Below are 20,982 nucleotides of genomic sequence, written 5' to 3'. Positions count from 1 at the left end.
GATCAGAAGAGAAGAGAGCTCGCTCTCATCTTTCGCGGCTCCGCCTATGCGCTTGTCCTATTTGGGACAGCGATGACAGAAACTCACGTGATGGCTATCTTGGTCCCGAGGGTCTCTTTTGGAGATCCGATATTGAATGTGCTTGCACCTTCACACACACACGTGATGGAAGAGTGATATAGCGTCCAAATCACACTCTCACCTAGTATTCACAGCGATACTCTCTTGCTCTCTCTGACGCCTTTCCAAATCCTCAATTTTGAGCTCCTCCCCCACTACTTGCTTGTCCCGCTGACCTCATACCCCACATGAGCAAAAAGTTCAAGTCCCAGGCCTCCAGCAGTCGCGCTGCTGCCAGTGCCTTCGGGGCATTTGGGGGCTTTCCCGGTGGTCTTTCCAGCGAGGGAAAGGACCCGTCTGCTCTCACATACATTGCAGCACCTCCAGATCTTTCTCGCATTGCGGACCAACAAGTGGTCATCGCCTTCAAAAATTTACTAAAGAAAGATGACATTACACGATTGAAGGCTCTAGAGGAGCTGCGAGACCATATATCAAGAGTGGAAGTCAAGAAGGGAACTCTAGATGACGGGTTTCTAGATGCATGGGTATGTCTAGATTGCTTCTATATACAAACACCAAGTAGTAACAATGTTTTTCCCCAGGTCAGAATTTATCCCAGACTCTCGATTGATCTGTCTCGCCGAGTACGCCAAGTGGCTCACCCGATACAAGGTACAATTTCTGGTCTTGTTGGGAAGCGCATCGTGCCCAATTTACCAAAGGTCATCGGAGCATGGATCGCAGGAATCTACGATAACGACAGGCCAGTCCACCGTGCCGCCCTTGAATCATTCACGAAAGTCTTTTCAACCGAAGAAAAAAGAAACAATGTTTGGAAGATCTACCAAACCTCCATTTTGGACTTTGTGGATGATGTCATTCTTCACCAAACAGCCTTGACATTGAGTGATGAAAGGACAGTGAAGAGAGATGATGCCGAGGGGAAATATGCCCGTGTTGCCGGAGCCGCGATTTTACTTTTCAATCGCGTACTAGGTATGTTAAGCGTGTCTACCTTGCAATACTTTCTATCTAACAATTCAATGCGCCTAGGCAATTCGTCCGATGAAGATTTACAGAAGAACATAACAGAAATCGAGAACCTGTTAGCCAGCAAGAACTTGTGGGCTCTCTGTTACCACGATGATCCATATGTTCGCCGGTCCATATACATGCTGCTCCGATCTGCGGTTTCGCGGGAGCCTGGGTGGATTGACTGGAAGACTCTCAGCTCAGCCGTCATTGGGAAATCTTTGTCTCTCCAGCAAATCGGGTCCGCTACCGAATTGTCAGAGTCCCTCCTCTTATTATCTTCGCTAAGGCCTCAAATATGGACAGATGACTACACTGGGAAATCTTCTGCCTCGAAGAGATTGCGCCAGTACATGCAGAAAGGGTCCGAGGGTGGACATTCTAACTTTTGGTCAAATCTAGACCAATTGCTTCGAATCATCCCCCAAGAAGTACTAGCAGGTGTTGACAAGGCCACTGCTGCCCAGGGGATCACTTCTGCCAGTGCAATCACCTTGACTGAGGCTTTACAAGAAGGTCTCAACTCCAGAGAAGAACCGCGCTCAAATCTTGCTATCGGATGGAAATCCTATACCCAGATAGGAACATGGCTTGCAACATTCGTCCCGCAGGAGCAAAAATCCGAATTCATCGCGCAGAGACTGTTTCCCTTGGTGGTGCAGTATGTAAGAATGGACCCAGAGCTGACACAATGGTCACTTCCGGCTGAGTTAGCCGAAGGAACTTGTGTGGATTATGTTTCCACTCTGGCTTCCGCCGAACAAGCCCAGGAACTGCAATCATTGTGTACATCCCTTTCCGATGGGCTGCTGGAAGCTGTGAAGCTATCAGCCCCAGAACAGTCAAAGGACTTCCGTGGATCTCAAGACTCAATATGTGCCCAATCCAAACGCCTCTTCGATTTGGAGTCTGCTGTTCTCTCACGGGCCGCAGATACCGAGGTCGAGTCTCAAGTATCTGAGGTACTTCAAAGAGCAAGCACTTCCCTTCTCGAAGGTTGTCTCGAAGTCCTGCGCACCCGTAATGGGAAGCCATATGGGGCGGCCGCCACGGTGGCGGAGTGTGTTCGCAGCCTGCCATATGTTGCCAAAAAGTCACAGGGCCTCCAAAGCTTTGTGCAAAATGATGCACCGGAGCTTTTGATTTCACCGTCTGCTAATCGATTGATTACAATCATCTTAGAATGTCGGGAGTGGGATGGATTCGCGTCCAGTTTCGAGAATGTTGTTGAGCGAGCATTGGCCTTGGAGCTAGAGCAGTCCAATGTGCATGTACTCCAAAACTTACTTTCTTCTCTCGATTTCAACGATGCTGAGCACAAAGACAAGCTTAACTCACTTGTTGTGCGGGCTCTTGACAAAGCTTGCCAAGGTAGTCATGCTCATTGGCCTATCATCATTGCAGTTCTTCAAAACAAATCATCACACGGCGAGTTGATGGATCAAATATTTTTATCTTTGATCGAGGCGTTATCTTCAGATGATAAAGTCTTTGATGCCTTGCATGGGCTTTCTCATATCGGAAAGTCCGCACCATCATCAGTTCGGGGGTTCCAAAATGGAACACATGGATCGAAGTTAGCAGGGAAGCTACTTTTCCTCACTGAATCACCATCTGAAGAAGTGGCAAGCTTGGCAGAAGCTCTGCTGAAATCATTGAAAGAATCTGGTGTTGGCGACACGAGTGCCAAGTCGGGCATCGAAATTCTCCAACATGGATTCAACCATGTGGATGAAGAATCATTGTCGTGAGTGCTCCATTATCATCATGGTTTACAGGAAATTGTACTAAATTTGGTTCAGGATTGAATCACTTCTTGCTATCGCAGAGGAATTGCTGCCAGGTCTTACGGCTGAAGGCGCAACCAGTACCGTGAAGGATATTTTGCCCTCTCGTCGTGCATGGGAGGAATCCCTGACCCCCTTTCTCCAACTTCCACCTCGCCCCTCCATTGCTATAACGAGTCCACTAGGAGGCGCCGTTCACTTGATCCAGCGTGAACTATCTGACTCCTTCAAGGGGTTATGGCTGACTATTCCTCGCGATGCAGACCATCGCTCTTCTGCATTCCGCCTGGCAATCTTCACCATCGACATTCTCTCTTCTTCTGACTTACTGAAACATATGGGCCAAGCGGACCTAGAGACTTTGTTCCATTTCTTGCCCTTGGCAATTCAACTTATGGATGACGATTTGAGCATTGAGAATTGCAACGGCATCTCAGGTCTCGAGCTGGCTGATCAGCGAGAAGAGTACATGGAGATTGTTTTTGCTGGCCGCAAGGTGGTCGGTGAGTGGATTCGTGACAGTGAACCAGTCAGCTTCGCACCGGAGAAGACCATTTCTTCGTTGTTTGTCGAGTTTTGGGAAACCAGACTAGAGGAACTAAAGGGTACAAACCCCTTGGATTATAGGGTTGGCGAAGCCTTCGTCAAGATAATGACTGTTGCGGATTCATTGCAGAAGTCAAAATCATCGGAGGACGTTGCAAAGATCTGCAGAGAGGCGCGAACAGCAAATCTCATACGCTCAGCATCCTGGTTCGCGGTGTTGCGAAGCTCCATACTTTCAAATACCATCGGAAACAGACTCTGCAATGAGCTAATTGCCGATTCCACTGGACTCAAGCCCCAGGATCCTTCCCAAGTTGGTAAGTGTCTGACAACAGATTAGCAAATATAGTACCAATACTAACTGTTCACAGGATTGCGGAAGCTAGCTCTGTTGAATATCCTATTGTCTGGGGAAGAAGATGTTGTCTCCACTATTCCGACACAGAGACTAGTCTTCCTCGCCAAGAATTTGATTGAATGTTTCCAGTCCGACTCAATGTCTCTCGGTTTGAAATCCGAAGTGATCCAGACTCTTTCTCTTGTCCTTCCAGCTCTCGGGGAGATCTATGGATCTCATTGGGAAGACAGCATGGGCATCCTAAACTCTGTATTGCGGGAAACCAATGGAGGCGAAGAGGGTCTACCATTACTAGTGTCATCTTTCAGACTCTTCGCACGATTGAAATCTATCTCGGAAAGTGACGACAGCAATGACGACGTCCAGGATGCTTGGTTAGACCGGAAAATCGGTCTTTACAATGCGCTGGCCTCCACTATTGACACGTTCGGTAAGCACATTAGATTCCTCTCATCACTGATCTGTCTAACGAAACATAGATTCCTCAACCACATTCCACCAACCTCGGGATGTTGCTGTTGACTTATTACGACGCCTGATTAACACTATTCCCGTTGACAAGCTGGAGGATGTCAGTGAAACGTTCCACCTTCTGACTGCGCACAGTCGAGCAGTTCAGCGAACTGCTTACACAATTCTCCATCACTATATTCCCCATGCCCAGGAGAAGGTATCTTTTGAGGTCGCCTTATCCAAGACTGCAGTCAGCCTTCCTGATGAGCTCGTGTCTCTATTGCTTGAACCCCCGACAATGCAAATGATCTCTGCTGGGTACGGAGATGACAAGATGTGGACCAGTATGCGGGCGTATCTTCTTAGCTGGAAGGTGACGTTTGACCATTTCTCAAATGCTGTAAGTTTTGACTCTTCCATGACAAACTATAGAATGAACTTTCTAACAGTCCGACAGTCGCTCCCTGTCCAAGAGTACTACACGTCGAGCATCAGAGAGAACAATATCCTCATCCCACTGCTGGAGTTCACGTTCGATTTCCTTCAGAAATCACAGGGAAAGATGATCGATGCATCCAAACTTGATATTCGATCATTTGAACCGGATGAGTCCGAGAGTGCCGAAAAGGAAACGCAATGGCTTCTGGTACATTTGTACTATCTGTGCCTGAGATATTCTGCCAACATGACCAAGAATTGGTGGATTGACACCAAGAAACGCATCAAGGGTCCGGTGGAAGCCTGGACAGAAAAATACGTGAGTGGTCTTCGGTGGTGAGGCCCTTTGGACGAGAAATTATAACTAATTCTGATTTTAGATTTCCCCCCTCGTCGTTGAGGATGCACTAAAGAGTGTGACCGACTGGATTGCCACACAGGATGCAAACGAAGAACGCGCACTGGAGGTGAAGATTTCCCCGAAGACGGGCGAAATCATTGCCAGCATTCCAGTCGATGAGGAGTCGCCTCCTGTTGCTATTTCTATCACTCTTCCACCTGCGTACCCGCTTCAACCGGCGTTGGTTGTCGGTCGCAGTCGCGTGCTCGTGGACGAGAAGAAATGGAAGAGCTGGCTGCTGACAATCCAGGGAGTGATCATGTTTGCCAATGGCAACCTGGTTGACGGATTATTGGCCTTCCGACGAAATGTGCAAGGTGCTCTGAAGGGTCAGAGCGAGTGCGCTATCTGTTACTCTGTTATCTCAACAGACATGCAGACACCGAACAAGCGGTGTGCCACTTGCAAGAACACCTTCCACTCGGTCTGTCTGTTCCGCTGGTTCAAGAGCAGCAACCAGAGCACTTGTCCTCTTTGCCGAAACAACTTTGTGTATGTTTAGATACTTTGTTAAGTTCACTTGTACATAGAAAATAGACATGACATGACAAACACAGGGCAGGGCCCTCGGGTTCGGCCCGATAGCCGTGAACGAATCATCAGGATCGTATTTTCAGCAATTCAGATTCTAGCAGGAATAAAAGGACCACCTATTTAGCACCCTGCATACTTGATCCTATAGCTGAGACCAATGAAACAAGTACGTTTCGAGCCATTCCCGATTGGGAAGTTGAACTGACTATCTTTGATGTCCATGCTGAGAGCGTCTCTTGATAATCACAGTATTACAGTTAGATCTCTATACCTAGCTAGGGCTCTGGAAATCGATATAGCTCTTTTTTGCCGAGATGTACGTGAAGAATTATAGCTCGTCCAGAGTCAGTTAGAGCGAGAACCCCCATTCCATACCCCAGAAAGATCTGACGATTTTATTGCCTATAATAACGCGGAGAAATGGCACAGGATGCCACATTTCCAACCCCACATCCAATAGCGTCAAGTTTGAGCCATTCTAGCCTGGTCCAAGCCTATACATCGGTTGATTCAGCCTAATTGCGTGCCCGGGTGGCTCCTGTTCCATTTCTTCACGGCTGAAACTGCCGACCTTGCTACGACGCAGATGAGGTTTCATACTCTAAATGACCATTAGGCAAAAACCTCCCCTCGGTCCAAAGGAACAATTTTCGTTTCTTGCTGACCTATTACACGGCAAAATGCAATGGTCTTCTCCAATTGAGAAGGGGACATCCTACATCTACATAAAGCAACCGTTATCTCCTCAGTTCGAACATCATATCCATTTTCACACCAGCTAAAATCCAAGGCAACAACTAGCTTGCACTTCTGATTGATATCCATTAGCACTATGATTTCCAATATCTTGACGTTCTCCCTCCTTGCCGGCAGCGCTCTCGCTGTCCCGGTCGAATCTGACATCGAGAAACGTATCGACTGCCCGAGCGTCCACATCTTTGGCGCACGCGAGACCAGCGTATCTCCCGGATACGGCTCATCCAGCACGGTTGTCAATGGCCTCCTCAGCGCCTACTCAGGCTCCACAGCCGAGGCCATCAGCTACCCTGCATGTGGTGGACAATCATCTTGCGGTGGCGTGAGCTACTCGAACTCAGTTGCCCAGGGTATTGCGGCAGTCGCCTCGGCTGTGAACTCCTATAACAAGCAGTGTCCATCAACCAAGCTTGTTCTGGTCGGATATTCCCAGGTGAGCTATATTTTCTCTTCGCGAAAGACCAACTTCTTACGATACTTCAGGGTGGTGAAATCATCGACGCAGCCTTGTGCGGCGGCGGCGTCCCAAACCAAGGCTACACCAACACTGCCGTCCAGCTGTCGACATCCGCCGTCAACATGGTCAAGGCAGCCATCTTCATGGGTGATCCACTGTATGTGGCAGGGTTGCCGTATAATGTTGGAACATGTGCTGCTGGTGGCGTATGGACTTCCCTATATTCCCCTTGAACTTGGGAGCTTTGAATCTAACGCTCGAGATATAGTTCGACGCACGTCCTTCTGGCTTCTCTTGCCCGTCGGCTAGTAAGATCCAATCGTACTGCGACGCCCCAGACCCATACTGCTGCAATGGCAGTAACGGCGCAACGCACCAGGGCTACGGAGCTGAGTATGGCGCACAGGCTATTGCCTTTGTCAAGAGTAAGTTGGGTTAGGTGCGGATCTAGTAGCAGCTCTACCAAAACATATACTAGCAGGGGAATTGTGCTTGGGAGAGGCTATATAGGCCTACCACTGTGATAACTAGGTGGTGCTTACAGTACATTTTTGCAACTGTTTTTACTGCTGGACATAATTCACTGGTTTTATAAGCATGAAGAGCTTCCATTGAGTGAATCTTACAACCGTCCACCTGGGCAAGGTTAGTGTAGTTACCGGGTCGATTAAACAAGGCGTAGGGGCGAGGATATTTGGAGTAAATTGACAAAGATAGACTATTTTCAAATAACTTGGAAGATGTTAATATTTGGAAAGACCGGAGAAATATAAGATTGACACCCAAATCCATGCCCACTTGGGCAGATAGCTACCCCACCAAGAGCTCCAAGCTTCCTCCATTCCCCATGGCCACTCACATTCCCAACCTCAACACTCTCCGACGAGGCCGAGGTCGAGGCCGCGGCATAGGTCGCACAGAAGAAACTGGATTCCCTTCTGGAAAAGACCGCATCGTTCAAGGCACAGACAATGACGCAAGCGTGTCCCGCCTCAGCGCCGTCGAGCTAGGATACCTAGAGGATGCGTACGCGGCGGCATTGACACCTCCCGGGTCGGCGACGCGGCGATTGCCAATTATAAACAGAGGTGAGTCCGTTTTTCCCAGACTATGCTATCCCAAATGACAGGAGAGCCTGTGGCTGACTGGGACACCTCCCGCGCACCAGGAACCTACGCCCGCACAACAGCCATTGACCAGCTCGTGGCGCGTTTCCTCGGACCATCCTCACCGGAAAATACACACAAGAAACAGATCATATCTCTAGGCGCCGGGTCGGACACGCGCGTCTTCCGGCTTCTCTCGTCGCGCCAAACCCCGGACTTCGTCTACCACGAGCTCGATTTCGCCGTGAACACAGCGGAGAAGATCCGCGCGATTAGATCGGCGCCTGTGCTACAGAACGCGCTGGGGATTGACTCGTCGCGGGTTTCGTTGGAAAAGGATACTCGAGTTACCGTGTCGGAGGCCGGGGACGCGCTCCATTCGCCCTCGTACCATGTCCACCCGGTTGACCTGCGGTCGCTGTCGACATGCAGTGACCCCACCGCAGCACTGCCAGGCGTGGAAACGGGACTACCGACTTTGCTGATCTCCGAGTGCTGTCTAATCTATCTATCGCCGGCTGAAGCGGAGCAGGTGGTTGCGTTCTTCACGCAGCGCCTTTTTGGTCATGGGCGTGTAGTACCTGGAACTGGCGACGACTTGCCGGAGGCGCAGGTGAATGTCGCTCCGCTCGGGTTGGTTCTTTATGAGCCTATTCGGCCGAATGATGCCTTTGGTCGTACGATGGTGTCGAACCTTGCGGCCCGGGGGATCCAGCTCAAGACTCTCTCTAGGTATGCGTCGCTTGCGGCGCAGCGAGACCGCTTCCAAGATCAGGGCTTTGGTGATGGCCAAGCTGCGGCTGATATCGAGTTTATTTGGAAGCGGTGGGTTAACGAGGATGAGAAAGAAAGAGTTGCTGGGCTAGAAATGCTCGATGAGATGGAGGAGTGGCAGTTGCTTGCACAGCATTATTGCATTGCGTGGGGATGGAGAGACCGCGATGATGTTGCAGCTTTTGCTGGATGGAAGGACTTAGAGGGTCAGCGAGGCGAGTAGCTTCATTTGTGAATATTTGATGTCTGATGATACAGCTCTATAACGAAGGTCCATGATGCACATCTGAAAATACAAACCAAAATCACCAAGAAGCCCCTACGAAGCAGATTACACTGCTGTACTTCACACCCTTACTCCGGTTCAAGTGCATGTTTACGAGGCTCGCCATCAGCAAGACAATTTGAGTATCTATACAATATAACGGTGTGGTCGCTTCAATGCGACCTGTCATATATTGTCAGATGCACTGGGGCCCCGCAAAATCCAGGTGATAGGCCGAGTGGATATTCACCATGCGAGGAACGCAGTCCTTGCAGCGAACTCAAAAGATATCCTATTTATCGGTGCGTGATGCATTGCCTTTCTCGGCATCCACTCTTAGCAACCGTTGCAGCAGGATGTGGTCGAAGCTGATGCAAGATACCTACCGTTTAGGGCTGCTGCGCTATCTGACAAATATCTCCCTACTGAGCAAAGTCTGAAGTAGTATAAAGAGTCACTTGTTATGTATTTTATCATTAATGACGTACAGAGTAGCCCTGAAGGACTTGGAATAATCTGATATAATTAGCCCAAGCCATTGAGGATACACATTCGACACCTGCATCATGTACTAAATCAGCTTCATGCTTCTTGCATTGATATTCCTACCAATTACAGGCACGGGCGATACAGGACATTCCTCACAATCCGTACTTTACGATTTGTGTAACTCTGGTGCGTCTTGTACATAGCAGCGAATGGAGATCGTGGTCAGAGTGATCACAGTGGTGATCTTGTCGATCTCTTGGTATGCTATCAAAAACCCCCATCTCTCCTAGGCCAAGCTTTAACCAAGCCACACATTAGGCAGTCGGAACAACACGTTCTAAAGACTTCGGATCTCTCGGCCATGTGATGCCGCGCCTATCAAAGTCCACTTGATGATCAACAAGTCCAGACCGGTGCAGGATGGTGGGTTTGATTGGGATTGACGGGTACTAGGCTAAAAGGGCAATCTCTCCCGCTTGGGTATATTGGCCTATTCGGGTGCGTCGATGGAGTTCTCTTCCTTTGGTATGGAATGTCCGATGTACTCCAGGCTCACTCGGTCTGTTTTGCAATGCAGCATCCATAGATTTATTGCAAGGCTGCAAGTTCAAAGGTCATAGGTTGGATGTTGAGACGTCATGTGATAGATCTTCAGCCCTGAAGGTTCTCAAACGTTGCGCCGAGCAACGCGTTCCTCTTCCTCCACTCTCCTCCACTCTCTTCATTTGAGGATTTTGATTTTATCTTTTTCCCGTTGAAAGAGTTCGCGGGACAACTCCACAAAGACACAGCTCTTAGCTTATTGGCCTTACTGCCCCTGCCAAGCAGGAACCATCGGGGTAATGCCGTTCATCATTGGCTGCAGGCTCTCACTGCCCCTGACACTAAGTGTCTAGCGGTTCCATATGGCTGCCCACTAGTGGAGTTTTGCTTCAGGGGCACAGCTTTTTGGGGGTCCAAGGCTACGCCCATAATTCCAGTTTGGGGGAGCAATTATGGAAATTATGGGAATTATGGGCAATCACGGACGAGCCGCTCATGAAAGTCGGGGCTACTTGCTCGACGCCGGAATTGCGCGCACATCATCCCAGATCTAACGCTCTTTTAGGCTAGCAGACTCGTGGACCTGAGCCGGGACCCTAGAGGCCGTGTCCCTTTTCTTGGTGCTTTTCCCCATCTCTTTCCTTCTCTCGTCTTGACCTTCATTCTCTGTGAGCACTGTGTCTGTCCTTGGCCATCGGCCGTATATTTTTGTCACTCGTTTGACTTAGCCATTCGCTTCATACATTCATTCTTTATTGATATTTATCAATCTGCCAAGTCTTTTCCCCCTGACACAATGAAGTTCCAGATCGCATCATTCCGCGCAGCGGCGCTTGTTGCCCTCATTGCGAGCGCTGAAGCCGCGAAACATAGCCATGGCCACAACCATCACCACGAGACTCGTGATGTGGCTCTGGGAAAGAGGGGTGGAAAGTGCGAGTTCCCATCTGACGCTGGCCTGGTGGAAGTCACCCCGCATGAGCAAAACGCCGGTTGGGCTATGAGCCCCGACGAGCCCTGCGAACCTGGCAACTACTGCCCTTACGCTTGTCCTCCCGGTCAAGTGTCTATGCAGTGGGATCCCAAGGCGACGTCCTACTCTTACCCTATGTCTATGAGAGGTGGTCTGTACTGTGACGACGACGGCAAAATCCACAAGCCCTTCCCCGACCGCGACTATTGTGAGTCGGCCGCTGGTCCTGTCAAGGCCCACAACAAGGCCGGAAAGTCTGTCTCTTTCTGCCAGACTGTGCTGCCCGGAAACGAGGCCATGCTTATCCCTACCATGGTCGATGAGCTGGCCGACCTGGCCGTGCCTGGCATGTCCTACTGGTGCTCCACTGCTGCCCATTACTACATTAATGCTCCAGGTGTCACTGCGGAGGAAGGCTGTGTTTGGGGTACCTCCGAGAACCCCGTCGGTAACTGGTCTCCGTACACCGCTGGTGCCAACATGGATGACAATGGCGAGACCTACCTGAAGATCGGCTGGAACCCTATCTACTTGGAACCCGCCACCCCCTTCCGCACTGTCAAGCCTGACTTCGGTATCGAGATTGAGTGTGAGGGTGGCGGCTGCAACGGCCTGCCCTGCAAGATCGACCCTGCTGTCAACGACGTCAACGAGATGATCGGTGAGCCCTTCGTTGGCGCTGGCGGCGCTACGGGCTGCGTTGTAACCGTCCCCAAGGGCTCCACCGCGCACATTGTTGTCTTCGAGAAGGAGGGTAGTGGCAGCACTTCGTCTGAGACCGTCGAGGTTTCTACCAGCACTCCTACCTCCACTAGCAGCTCCAGCTCCAGCTCCAGCACTAGCACTAGCACTAGCACCTCGACCCCCACTCCTACTCCAACCAGCACTAGCACTACCGAGACCCCCACCTCTACCTCTACTCCCTCGGAGACTTCCACCTCGACCCCGACTCCTACCTCTAGCTCCACCTCTACTGCTAGCTCCACCTCTTCTACGACTTCCGCCTTGAGCGTCACTAGCCCCAGCACCCGCCTGCCCAAGTCGAGCCCGACACTAAGCTATACCTACCAGCCGCACGTCCTGACTGGTTCTGCTGAAATCCAAGCGGCCTCCACGACGACCGCTGCCGCTGCCGCTGCGTCCACATCTTCCGCCACTGGCGGTGCTACCAGCGCCACCGTTTCCATGTTCACCCTGGCCTTCGGCGCCATTGCCGCCATGGTCATGAACGTCTAATCATATTGCATATATGTACGGGGTGTGTACAGACTCCACCTTGGGGCATCCTTTCCGCATTATATCTGCCCGCGGTAATCAATCCAATTGGAACTCCGCGGGCATCTATTGTCAGATTCTTTCACATTTTTTAATTCTTCTACATAATCCCCCTTTTTATGATTCTTCACATCCCTTGGATGCCCTTTCTTGACGACGCTCAACGTTGGACTTTTTTACTCTGCTTCATGACTTTTATATCCCTTTGCTCCTCAGCATTGATCTCTTCTTTTCAGCTTGTTGAATATTCGCTTTTATTGCTTCTGGTACGCAAGGGGTTTTGTTTTTGGTTACATATGACAGCTGGTTGAGGCTGAAACCAACCATGTCTTTTTTGGTTGGACATTGGAAAAATAGTGTTCTTTGTTTTTATTCGTCAATCCTTACCACTGGGGTCTTTTGCGACCCCAGCTAGGTCTTCATAGAATATACTGAGCGCTCTCTCACCAGTCGTCCTCGCTTTGATTCCTCAGGTCGAGCATTCCACTGTTCTCAACATACTTGGTAGACCGAATATAATAAGTTCCGGTATATGATACGCCATATACATGCATCATTACTTTCAGAGCCCGCATCTAACATACATAGAATATACCTAGGCAGATCCAACAATTCCTTGCCCTCAATCCACATGTAGATATCCCAATCCCAAACGCCAAACCCAAGCGACTCAAACATTCGATTCCCTGATAGGAACAATCATATCAGGTCTCCTCGCCTCAACAGCCAGCATGTTCAAATTCCGCTGTCTGGTCTCGCGCATGTAGTTTCGTTGCTCGTTGGACATGTCCTTGAACTTGTCTGAGTCGTCAAGGCCGTAGAACATACTGTATACACTGAACCCGATGAGTGATCCTACAATGCAGCCAGCGATGATGAGGAAGATGTAGAGCGGGTATTTGTCGGGGTCGTCCATGCCACTCCGCTTGAGCAAGCTGACGGTGTTACCCATTGTGGAGGATTGTGTGATTTTTGCGTCTATTGTGGGCGGGATGGCAGGCATTATGGTCTGAAGAAGATAAAAGGTCTTGTTAGTTATTGGACATAAGGGCCATGGTGTGGGATTGTATAGAAACGCACTGTAGTCAAATGAAGGTGTCAATGTCAGATTCTTTGTTATTGGTATACTAATGTCGATTCGAAGTATCTGTCAGGGGACTGGTTATAGAGGTAGGGAACAGTAGACTACACTTAGTGTGCGAACACTGGCAGCTATATAAGTAAACATAACCTACACGCTAAAACCTCCCGGCTACAGCTAAGGAACTGAAACGCGAAGGGATTGCTAAAACCGACCATACAGTTGTGATATTCTTCCCAAATAGGCATGGCGGCCACAGACTCCCACGCCAATGATGTCAGGAACCGAGCAGACCAATCAGCGTGGCTCAATAACCAGTGGGTCGACCAATTAAAATCGGCGTTGGATCATGCGGAATGGACTAAATGTTCTAATTATACGGCCCTGAGGATTTCGACCGGAGAGTAAGCATCTCTCTTTCTCAAGGACCGCTCTTCGGCCCCCAATTTCCAGGTCTAATCTACTATAGTGGCTTGTCCTCGCTTCCCTTGATTTGATCTTGCTGTCTGCCGTGCCTGATTGGCTCGACGGCGCCTGCTCTCTCTGGGTCGTCGGGCCCGCATTGGATGCAGCAATTCGAGGATTGGGGTTGCTGCAACTCCGTTTGTTTGGGTCTTACATGTCTCAGATATCTCGGTATCTCCGTTGCTAATCTCATTTACTCGTCAAGTGTGACTTGGTGTGACTCCAAGAAGCCCCACTGTTGCTGGACGGCTACGGTGTGGTGTGCATACTCCAGCTCAGCCATATCCATCCTTTTTTCTTTTGCAACGGCTCCAAAGGTGTATCTTTGCAATCAGGTTGCTAGTCCTGTCCAGTGGTGGAATTGATCGTTGCCTTCGTTCTTCTGCCGCCCAGAGCTGTACAATATCTCTGTTTTTGGTCTGGCAGTCTTGCAGATCTATTGCTACGAACCCGCAGAATTGGATTCAACGATCTATTACCATATGATACAATATGGGGGTTGAAGGTCTGGATTATCAATTGGAGGGAGTATCCATATCGGAGTCATATGATATAAATTGGAAGGACGCGGATAAAGCAAAAATCTATTCATGCCTAGCAGGCATAGCCACTCATAAGGACTGACTATGACTAGCCTCTTAGTGGCGTCTACTTTGTATAGATTTAACTCTAAAGATCATCTCTAGTAACCCTTGGAATATTTGGTCTCTTTTTCTACCCATTCCCTCGTGTTTCTCTCTATATTCTAGTAGAGCAGAATTAAAAGACACCGAGTATGAGACTGAATTTGTGAAGTTGATGGATTAAAAGATATATGTAGGTTCAGGACCGCACTGATCGTGATGGTCACGGAAAGGCGGCGTCGGCGGGTATGCTCAGTCAGCAAATCTTCACTCCGAGGCCTGCCCAACCGCGAGTCGTATACCTTTCCTTGCCACATTCCACATTCCCTATGCCATATCCAAATGGAGACAGTATGCGATCCATGCTGGACATGTCGCAACCGCCGCATTCAATGCGATCAGTCCGGGCCACCATGCGCCAAGTGCGAGAGAGCCGGCATGGAATGCTTCGACAAAAGACCGCTGAGGTGGGTCAAGGGCGTGGCGATTCGTGGAAAGATGCAGGGCCATTCGTATGAAGGTGATGGCACTCCTGTGCACACTTCTAGAATTAAGAGATCCGCGATATTGACACCGAAGAAATCGTCTCGCGCACTGGTCCAAGCTTCTGCTGGCAGTAGAACCCTGCCGGTTACCTTGCAAGACCCGTCTATGGCAAACCTGGATCAAACATCGAAATATTATATAGACTACTGTAAGATTCACATGCAAAGGAAGCTCTGGCACCGGGGATATTAATAGCTGACACCGCATTCAGATAACGAACGCATATGCAAATTGTTCATTGTATACGACAGCGCCAGAAATCCATTCCGGAGTCTGATCTCCTTCGGGTTGAAAGATCCGGTCTTACAGAAGGGCATACTTGCTCTTGCGGCGCGACATCATGCCAATACAGGCCAGTCGTTTCATCAACTTCAAGCTCCGACATCCGCTGGTCGCTTTAATGCCAATCGCGATGCGCTACTTTTCAAACATCAAGCTATGGAAGCTCTCTCTCGAGTACTTAGCGACGGAAGACTAGAGAAAAGCGACACAACTGTCGCTAGCATATTTCTTCTTATTTTCCTTGATCTCCTCGAATCCGGAAGTGAAGGCTGGAATTTCCATCTCGAGGGTGCGAAGAGTTTGATTACATCCCACCGGCCGCTGCTGGAAGCACAAGCTGGGATTAATAATGGACCTGGCCAAACGGTACAGCAGATCTGGGAGTTTATCTCCAGCCAGATTCATTTGTGAGTTACGCTAAGCTCAATGGATGGTATAAAAGCCATGCGGGAGACTGACTTATATATAGAATCGAAACACTGGGAGCAACATTTTTACGACCAAAACTACTGTCAGAATTCATATTTCACGGCCAAGCAGAGAGGCAACCGCATGAAGAAATTGAACAGTCTTTCCTTGGATGTCCGGAGTTCCTGTTGACGGCGATACAATTTCTCTCCAACGAGAGGGACGCCATTGCAGGACAGTTGCCGGACAGCGCTGCTCTCCAAACACATATAACAAACACCACCGCGATGATGGAACTTCTCCACGACTTTGACAGTTACGCCTGGGCTTCGAGTGTCCAACGAGAGGGACGGTCTTCGCCAGACGAAATCAATAATCTCTGCACATTATCGCAGGCATTCAAGACCGGGGCCTTGCTATACGGGAGACGCATTCTTGATGCACTCACAAATTCCACCACAATGCAGGATGATTTGGTCTCTGAGCTGTTGGGTCTGATTGATAGTTTGAAAGATGATGAGGCGCTTTTCAAATGTGTTCTGTGGGCTATCTTCGTGGCGGGCTTGGAGTGTCGGTCTCGGGCCCAGAAAGACTTTTTGGTCGAATCTTTAGAGAAGTTCTGGACTGCTACGAGATGTTTGAACGTCATCAATGCAGCGAAAATCCTGAAAGATTATTGGGACCAGGAAGAACGCTTGGAGACTTCATCGCGGTGGATATTTGATATTGGCCGATTGGGTCGTGACTGTCTTCTCATATAATATAATAAGCGTTGAATATAACCAAGATCTCTCATCAAAGGTTATACATAGAAAAGTCGCATTCACAAATTAAGCCTTTTTTGGCCCTTTCCTGTTCTGCGCACCCAACAAATTGAGTAGGGGACAAGATATATACATAACCAGACGTTTAAGAGACCACCAAAAAGACATAAACAGACTATCGGAGAAGACCAGGCCGCTCATGCGACTATTCTTGCCCATGGATGTGATCTAGCACGCTAAGTTTGCTGTCACCCCAAGAGCGACTTGAATGCCTGGAGCAAGTCATTCTTCAGGTCCTCCCAGTTCTCGAGTCCAACGCTAACTCTCAACAGCTTCCGGTCGACCCTGGGATCCGACAAAGCCCGCCACTCAATCAAAGACTCAACCCCGCCTAGACTAGTAGCATGCTGGAAGAAGTGAAGCTTAGTTGGCAAAACCTTCGCAAACTCCTCATTGTCCAAGACAATAGAGAAGACAGGTCCAAAGCCATTCGGCATCTGCTTCTGTAACCACGGCTCGTCCTGCAAGCTAGCATGGTAAATCTTCTTTAGAACAGACTGGACAATCATCTCCTCACTGCCCACAGCAGGAGACGAAGCTTGCATAGCGGCATGAAGCCAGGAGATCAACTTAGCCGAATTCTGGCTAGCCCGCTGAACCCGAACCTCCAGCGTGCGCAGACTCCGGATCCCCAGCCAGCTCTCCATATTACCCATCACACTGCCAAGCGCGATTCTATCCTCAAACAACTGCTTCGTCCAATCGGCACGCTTGGTAGCAAGCACACCACACAGCATATCGCTATGTCCGCCGAAATACTTCGATCCGGAATGCATGACGATATCCGCGCCCCAGAGGAGCGGATCCTGCAAACCAGGCGGTGCAAACGTACTATCGACAATGAGGAATGCGCCGCGGGAATGGGCTTTGTGCGCGTGTTCCTCGATGCTGAACGCCGTTCCCAGCGGGTTGACGGGCGTCTCTAGTAGGATGACATCGCCGGCATCTAGGCTTTCGGCGGGACAGTCGAGGGGAAGTTTCTGTAGCCCGGACAGACGCGATACTACCGAGATGACTTCGTGGCTGCCATGGTATCCCTCGCCCACGGAGATTCGGCGGGGGTTGAGCAGTGTCAGAGCAGCATGCAGGGCGGCTAATCCTGTTGAGTAGCTCACTGCGCGGCCGCCTAGTAGGGACGAGAGCACTGATTCGAAGCGAGTCGCGTTTGGCGCGAACTCGCGGGAATAGACATAGTTCTTGCCGTTGAATTCATCCTAGACGGGCCTGTTAGTTGGGGATATGGTTGGCTGTGTGTTGGCTGAGACCTACCACCGGATCTTCGGATGGGACAAGTTGGTCTGGATCGTTGGGGTATCTGAAGGTTGTAGAGAGATGGATTGGGGGTGCGACGTCGGTCACTAGATTTAGGACATCGTCTGCATGCAATGCTTTGGTGGAAGGGTGGGCATTGTTAGAGGTCATTTTGTTTATTAGGATCTTTGTGAATTGAGAAGAGGAAATTGAGATCGAGGGTCTTTATATATCTTTGACGCTCTTCCAGAGTTGGCCCTATCACCGTCGAGACCCACTCCCGTCAACTTCCCAAAACGGAAATCCCCGCAAGTATAGAGTGGCAAAGCATCGAAGAAAAAAACCATGAAAATTGTTGTTGTAGGTATCTAGTGTATCTAATGTATTCTCTAATATCACCTTGAAGCTATAAGGATCACAGAGTACAGACACAAAAGGCGGAGATCTTTTGATAGCCAGAGCCGTCAAGGTCACAAGGTCACTACATGTAGAATTAAGCCCTTAGTATACCTGGGTAGCATCGATATGCGTTGAGTCTCTACAAAAGAAGATACCTGTTTCCCCATCTCTCCATCCCATCCCATTCTCTCCCTATCCAACACATCCTTAAACACCCGCAGCTTCCCCACTATGGAGGAAGACCGTGTCCCGGGTAAGTCATCATCTAAATAGGTATCGAGTTCATTCATCCTGATGATCTTCAGAGTGCTCCGCTGCGAGCTTCCAGGCCTCGATTGAGTTCAATTTGCTGCTAGATGAGATCACAGCCCGCTGCAACAGACAGACAAAGGAGATCAACAAATGGCTTCTCTACACCAAAGATTTCAAACGGACTATTGCCGATACGTTGGAGCAGGAGAGACTCACGAAACAAGGCGCTGATATCAGAGCTATGTGGTCACTCAGAACTCCCCGAACCTCCAGAACCCCGAAAACACCGAAAATCACACCAAATGCCTAATTAAACATATCATTCCATTGTTTGAGTTTTGTGGAATCTTCAAGTTTCAAATGTGAGAAAACAAAGGGCAACCCGATAAAGTGGTGATCCCAAGGTCTCTCGGCCCCATCGGCCTCTCCCCCACATCTTCTCCTCTAACAACTCATCACGCCAAAATGCCTCCCTCGGTCCAAACGGTAAGCCCTCACGGTCTATTCTTCTCTTTTTCCTTTCTTCTTTCGCATACGCATTCCATGATCGGGGAACTCCCCCTAGATCTCGCTACCTAGAGCTCACAAGGCTACCCCGCACTGTCTATATAACGCCTGCCTGCTCTGCAACTCCCATGCGCGCCTGATATACAAACCAAATGACTGACATGGAATCAAAGACCAGGCTAGTTTCCACCCTCCGCTTGCTTATCCCCCGTCTCCGCCTCCTACAAAAGAAAGACACAGCCTCCTCAGTCGTCCAACGCCGCGAACTCTCCCAGCTCCTCAGCGAAGGCCGCGATGCATCAGCGCGTATCCGAGTCGAAAATGTCATTGCAACCGATACCGCAGTAGAGGTAATGGAGATGGTCGAGCTCTACTGTGAGCTGCTGCTGGCGCGCGCAAACGTGTTGGATCAGATGGCCTTCAGCGACCAAGGGACCCGCGCCAGACTTCGCGCCAAGGAATTGCTCAAGAAGCGCACCCAAGAACAAGCTGGTGCTACGGTATCGACCACCGCAGGTGCTAAGGGTGCTGGGGGTGCTGGGGAAAGCACTGGCTCGCGATTCGGGTTCTCTTGGCTGGGAGGTGGAGCACAAAAGAAGGAGGCTGAGCGGCCTGCGCCCACTACAACGTCTGGTAGTGCGGAGGACTCTGGCGATGGGCTTGCGGATGACGATAACCCCTACATGGATACTGCACTTGACGAGGCTGCTACTGTGGTCTTCTACGCGTGGCATCGTTTCCCGCACGAGGTGCGCGAATTCACTATGCTTCGCACTATGTTGGGTGAGCGATACGGCAAGGAGTTTATGACTCTGGCGCAAGATAATAAGGTCGACTCTGTCAAGGTTCCTGATCGGCTTGTCAAGAGCTTGCGTGTGCGTCCTCCGGGACACGAACTTGTCGAGAGTTACCTACGAGAGATTGCGAAAGCTTACGGCGTTGAGTGGCATGGAGCCGAAGAAGAGCTGGGAAATGCGCCGCAAGAATTTGAGGACGATCGTGGTGATGGTGGCGGTGACGAAGAGGAACCCCAATTACCGCAAACTCCTGGCAAGCAGCAAGGAGACTCGGCCTCAACGCCGAATCTATCTGAAGCGAGGCGTGCCTCGGAGACCAGTGAGTTGACCAAAGCCACGCCTCCACGTGGACTCGCTGCGGGGCGAAGTCCTGTCAGCGTTGCACCGCCGGCTCCCAGAACGGACAATCCAAACCCCAGAGTCAAGCTTCCCGGAACTGAGGGGGAAGCCGCTGCTGTTTCAAAGGAGGATGGTGGCCCCAAGAGCAAGAGTAATAACAATGGGATACCCGAGCTGGATGAACTGACGCGGAGATTCGCGGATCTGAAGAGGAGACCATGATTGAGAGGCTTACTTACCCCAATATCTACCAGGATTCGGCACGCAGGCGCCTTGAATTTAGCCATTAGCCAGTTTTCACGTCGGTTTCCTTTCCTATGCCTTGGACAAGGCTTCGCTAGGTCGAATGTCTTATTTCTAGCCCCGCATAATGCATCACATCTCTTCATTTTAAACGACTCGTGTTAATTTCAGTTGACTGGCTATCCGTGAAATACCAGATTTTAAATTAGACCAGGTGGTTCCCCGAATATGACAGGTCATATTCACGCAGAACTCCGAAGGTGGAGAGTCTGTACTTCCAACGTTGAAGACAAACGAATCTGAGATGATGTTACATTGGAATTAGCAGTTTCTCGACATATTATATGCCAAAGAAGATATAGATCAACGTAGTAATTAGGGATAATAAAGAACACACGGCCTATATTGTACCCCAATCTATAAAGCCGACGAACTAATAATCTGCCACGTGATAGAAGCAAGACACACCTTTCTCCAGACCTGTGGGTTTTCAGTTATTGTATCACCTAAATTAAATCAAACAGGCTAATCATATACTGCCCCAATATCGAATTCTATTCAATATTTGAGGCATTAAAGCAACATTTGCATTAAAGCAGTACAGATCGAAACTCCCGTTGCCCGTTGGAGCTACGCACGGGGACCCGCAAAACCCAATCGCATCGATTCGATACACCCGCCCCGAAAAACCACAGCCATGACACAGACTTAATATG

General features: G+C 49.8%; 8 protein-coding genes across 8 annotated transcripts; 6 read left to right on the top strand and 2 right to left on the bottom strand.

Moving 5' to 3' along the window:
• Nucleotides 1-308: 308 nt before the first annotated feature.
• Nucleotides 309-5,579, top strand: N7525_010522 (ubiquitin-protein ligase RKR1; the record flags this gene model as incomplete). Its single annotated transcript, XM_061215125.1, has 8 exons — nt 309-608; nt 666-1,059; nt 1,117-2,842; nt 2,898-3,745; nt 3,800-4,216; nt 4,266-4,639; nt 4,697-4,996; nt 5,058-5,579. 8 exons carry the CDS (start codon nt 309-311, stop codon nt 5,577-5,579), a joined length of 4,881 nt encoding a protein of 1,626 aa, XP_061067637.1.
• An 864-nt stretch (nt 5,580-6,443) lies between these two features.
• Nucleotides 6,444-8,927, top strand: ppm1 (protein C-terminal leucine carboxyl O-methyltransferase ppm1; the record flags this gene model as incomplete). Its single annotated transcript, XM_002561492.2, has 5 exons — nt 6,444-6,800; nt 6,851-7,030; nt 7,093-7,249; nt 7,631-7,912; nt 7,954-8,927. The coding sequence occupies 5 exons, from the start codon at nt 6,444-6,446 to the stop codon at nt 8,925-8,927; spliced, it is 1,950 nt and encodes a 649-aa protein (XP_002561538.2).
• Nucleotides 8,928-10,797: 1,870 nt separating this feature from the next.
• On the top strand, nt 10,798-12,210 carry N7525_010520 (SUN domain-containing protein; the record flags this gene model as incomplete). The annotated part of the gene is made up of 1 exon (XM_002561494.2): nt 10,798-12,210. One exon carries the CDS (start codon nt 10,798-10,800, stop codon nt 12,208-12,210), a length of 1,413 nt encoding a protein of 470 aa, XP_002561540.1.
• Nucleotides 12,211-12,919: 709 nt separating this feature from the next.
• On the bottom strand, nt 12,920-13,252 carry N7525_010519 (uncharacterized protein; the record flags this gene model as incomplete). Its single annotated transcript, XM_061215124.1, has 1 exon — nt 12,920-13,252. The coding sequence occupies one exon, from the start codon at nt 13,250-13,252 to the stop codon at nt 12,920-12,922; it is 333 nt and encodes a 110-aa protein (XP_061067636.1).
• Nucleotides 13,253-14,637: 1,385 nt separating this feature from the next.
• On the top strand, nt 14,638-16,818 carry N7525_010518 (Zn(II)2Cys6 transcription factor; the record flags this gene model as incomplete). The annotated part of the gene is made up of 4 exons (XM_002561496.2): nt 14,638-15,112; nt 15,176-15,653; nt 15,716-16,395; nt 16,751-16,818. The coding sequence occupies 4 exons, from the start codon at nt 14,638-14,640 to the stop codon at nt 16,816-16,818; spliced, it is 1,701 nt and encodes a 566-aa protein (XP_002561542.2).
• On the bottom strand, nt 16,810-17,900 carry N7525_010517 (putative transsulfuration enzyme family protein; the record flags this gene model as incomplete). The annotated part of the gene is made up of 3 exons (XM_061215123.1): nt 16,810-16,825; nt 16,866-17,692; nt 17,748-17,900. 3 exons carry the CDS (start codon nt 17,898-17,900, stop codon nt 16,810-16,812), a joined length of 996 nt encoding a protein of 331 aa, XP_061067635.1.
• A 459-nt stretch (nt 17,901-18,359) lies between these two features.
• Nucleotides 18,360-18,690, top strand: N7525_010516 (uncharacterized protein; the record flags this gene model as incomplete). Its single annotated transcript, XM_061215122.1, has 2 exons — nt 18,360-18,381; nt 18,434-18,690. The coding sequence occupies 2 exons, from the start codon at nt 18,360-18,362 to the stop codon at nt 18,688-18,690; spliced, it is 279 nt and encodes a 92-aa protein (XP_061067634.1).
• Nucleotides 18,691-18,845: 155 nt separating this feature from the next.
• N7525_010515 (IST1 family protein) lies at nt 18,846-20,245 on the top strand (the record flags this gene model as incomplete). The annotated part of the gene is made up of 2 exons (XM_002561498.2): nt 18,846-18,866; nt 19,061-20,245. The coding sequence occupies 2 exons, from the start codon at nt 18,846-18,848 to the stop codon at nt 20,243-20,245; spliced, it is 1,206 nt and encodes a 401-aa protein (XP_002561544.2).
• Nucleotides 20,246-20,982: the final 737 nt, after the last annotated feature.

The sequence above is a fragment of the Penicillium rubens genome (assembly GCF_028828025.1).
Source record: "Penicillium rubens strain IBT 27055 chromosome Unknown utg000004l_segment0_segment0, whole genome shotgun sequence".
NCBI lineage: Eukaryota > Fungi > Ascomycota > Eurotiomycetes > Eurotiales > Aspergillaceae > Penicillium > Penicillium rubens.
This window is presented reverse-complemented; position numbering and strand designations above follow the sequence as displayed.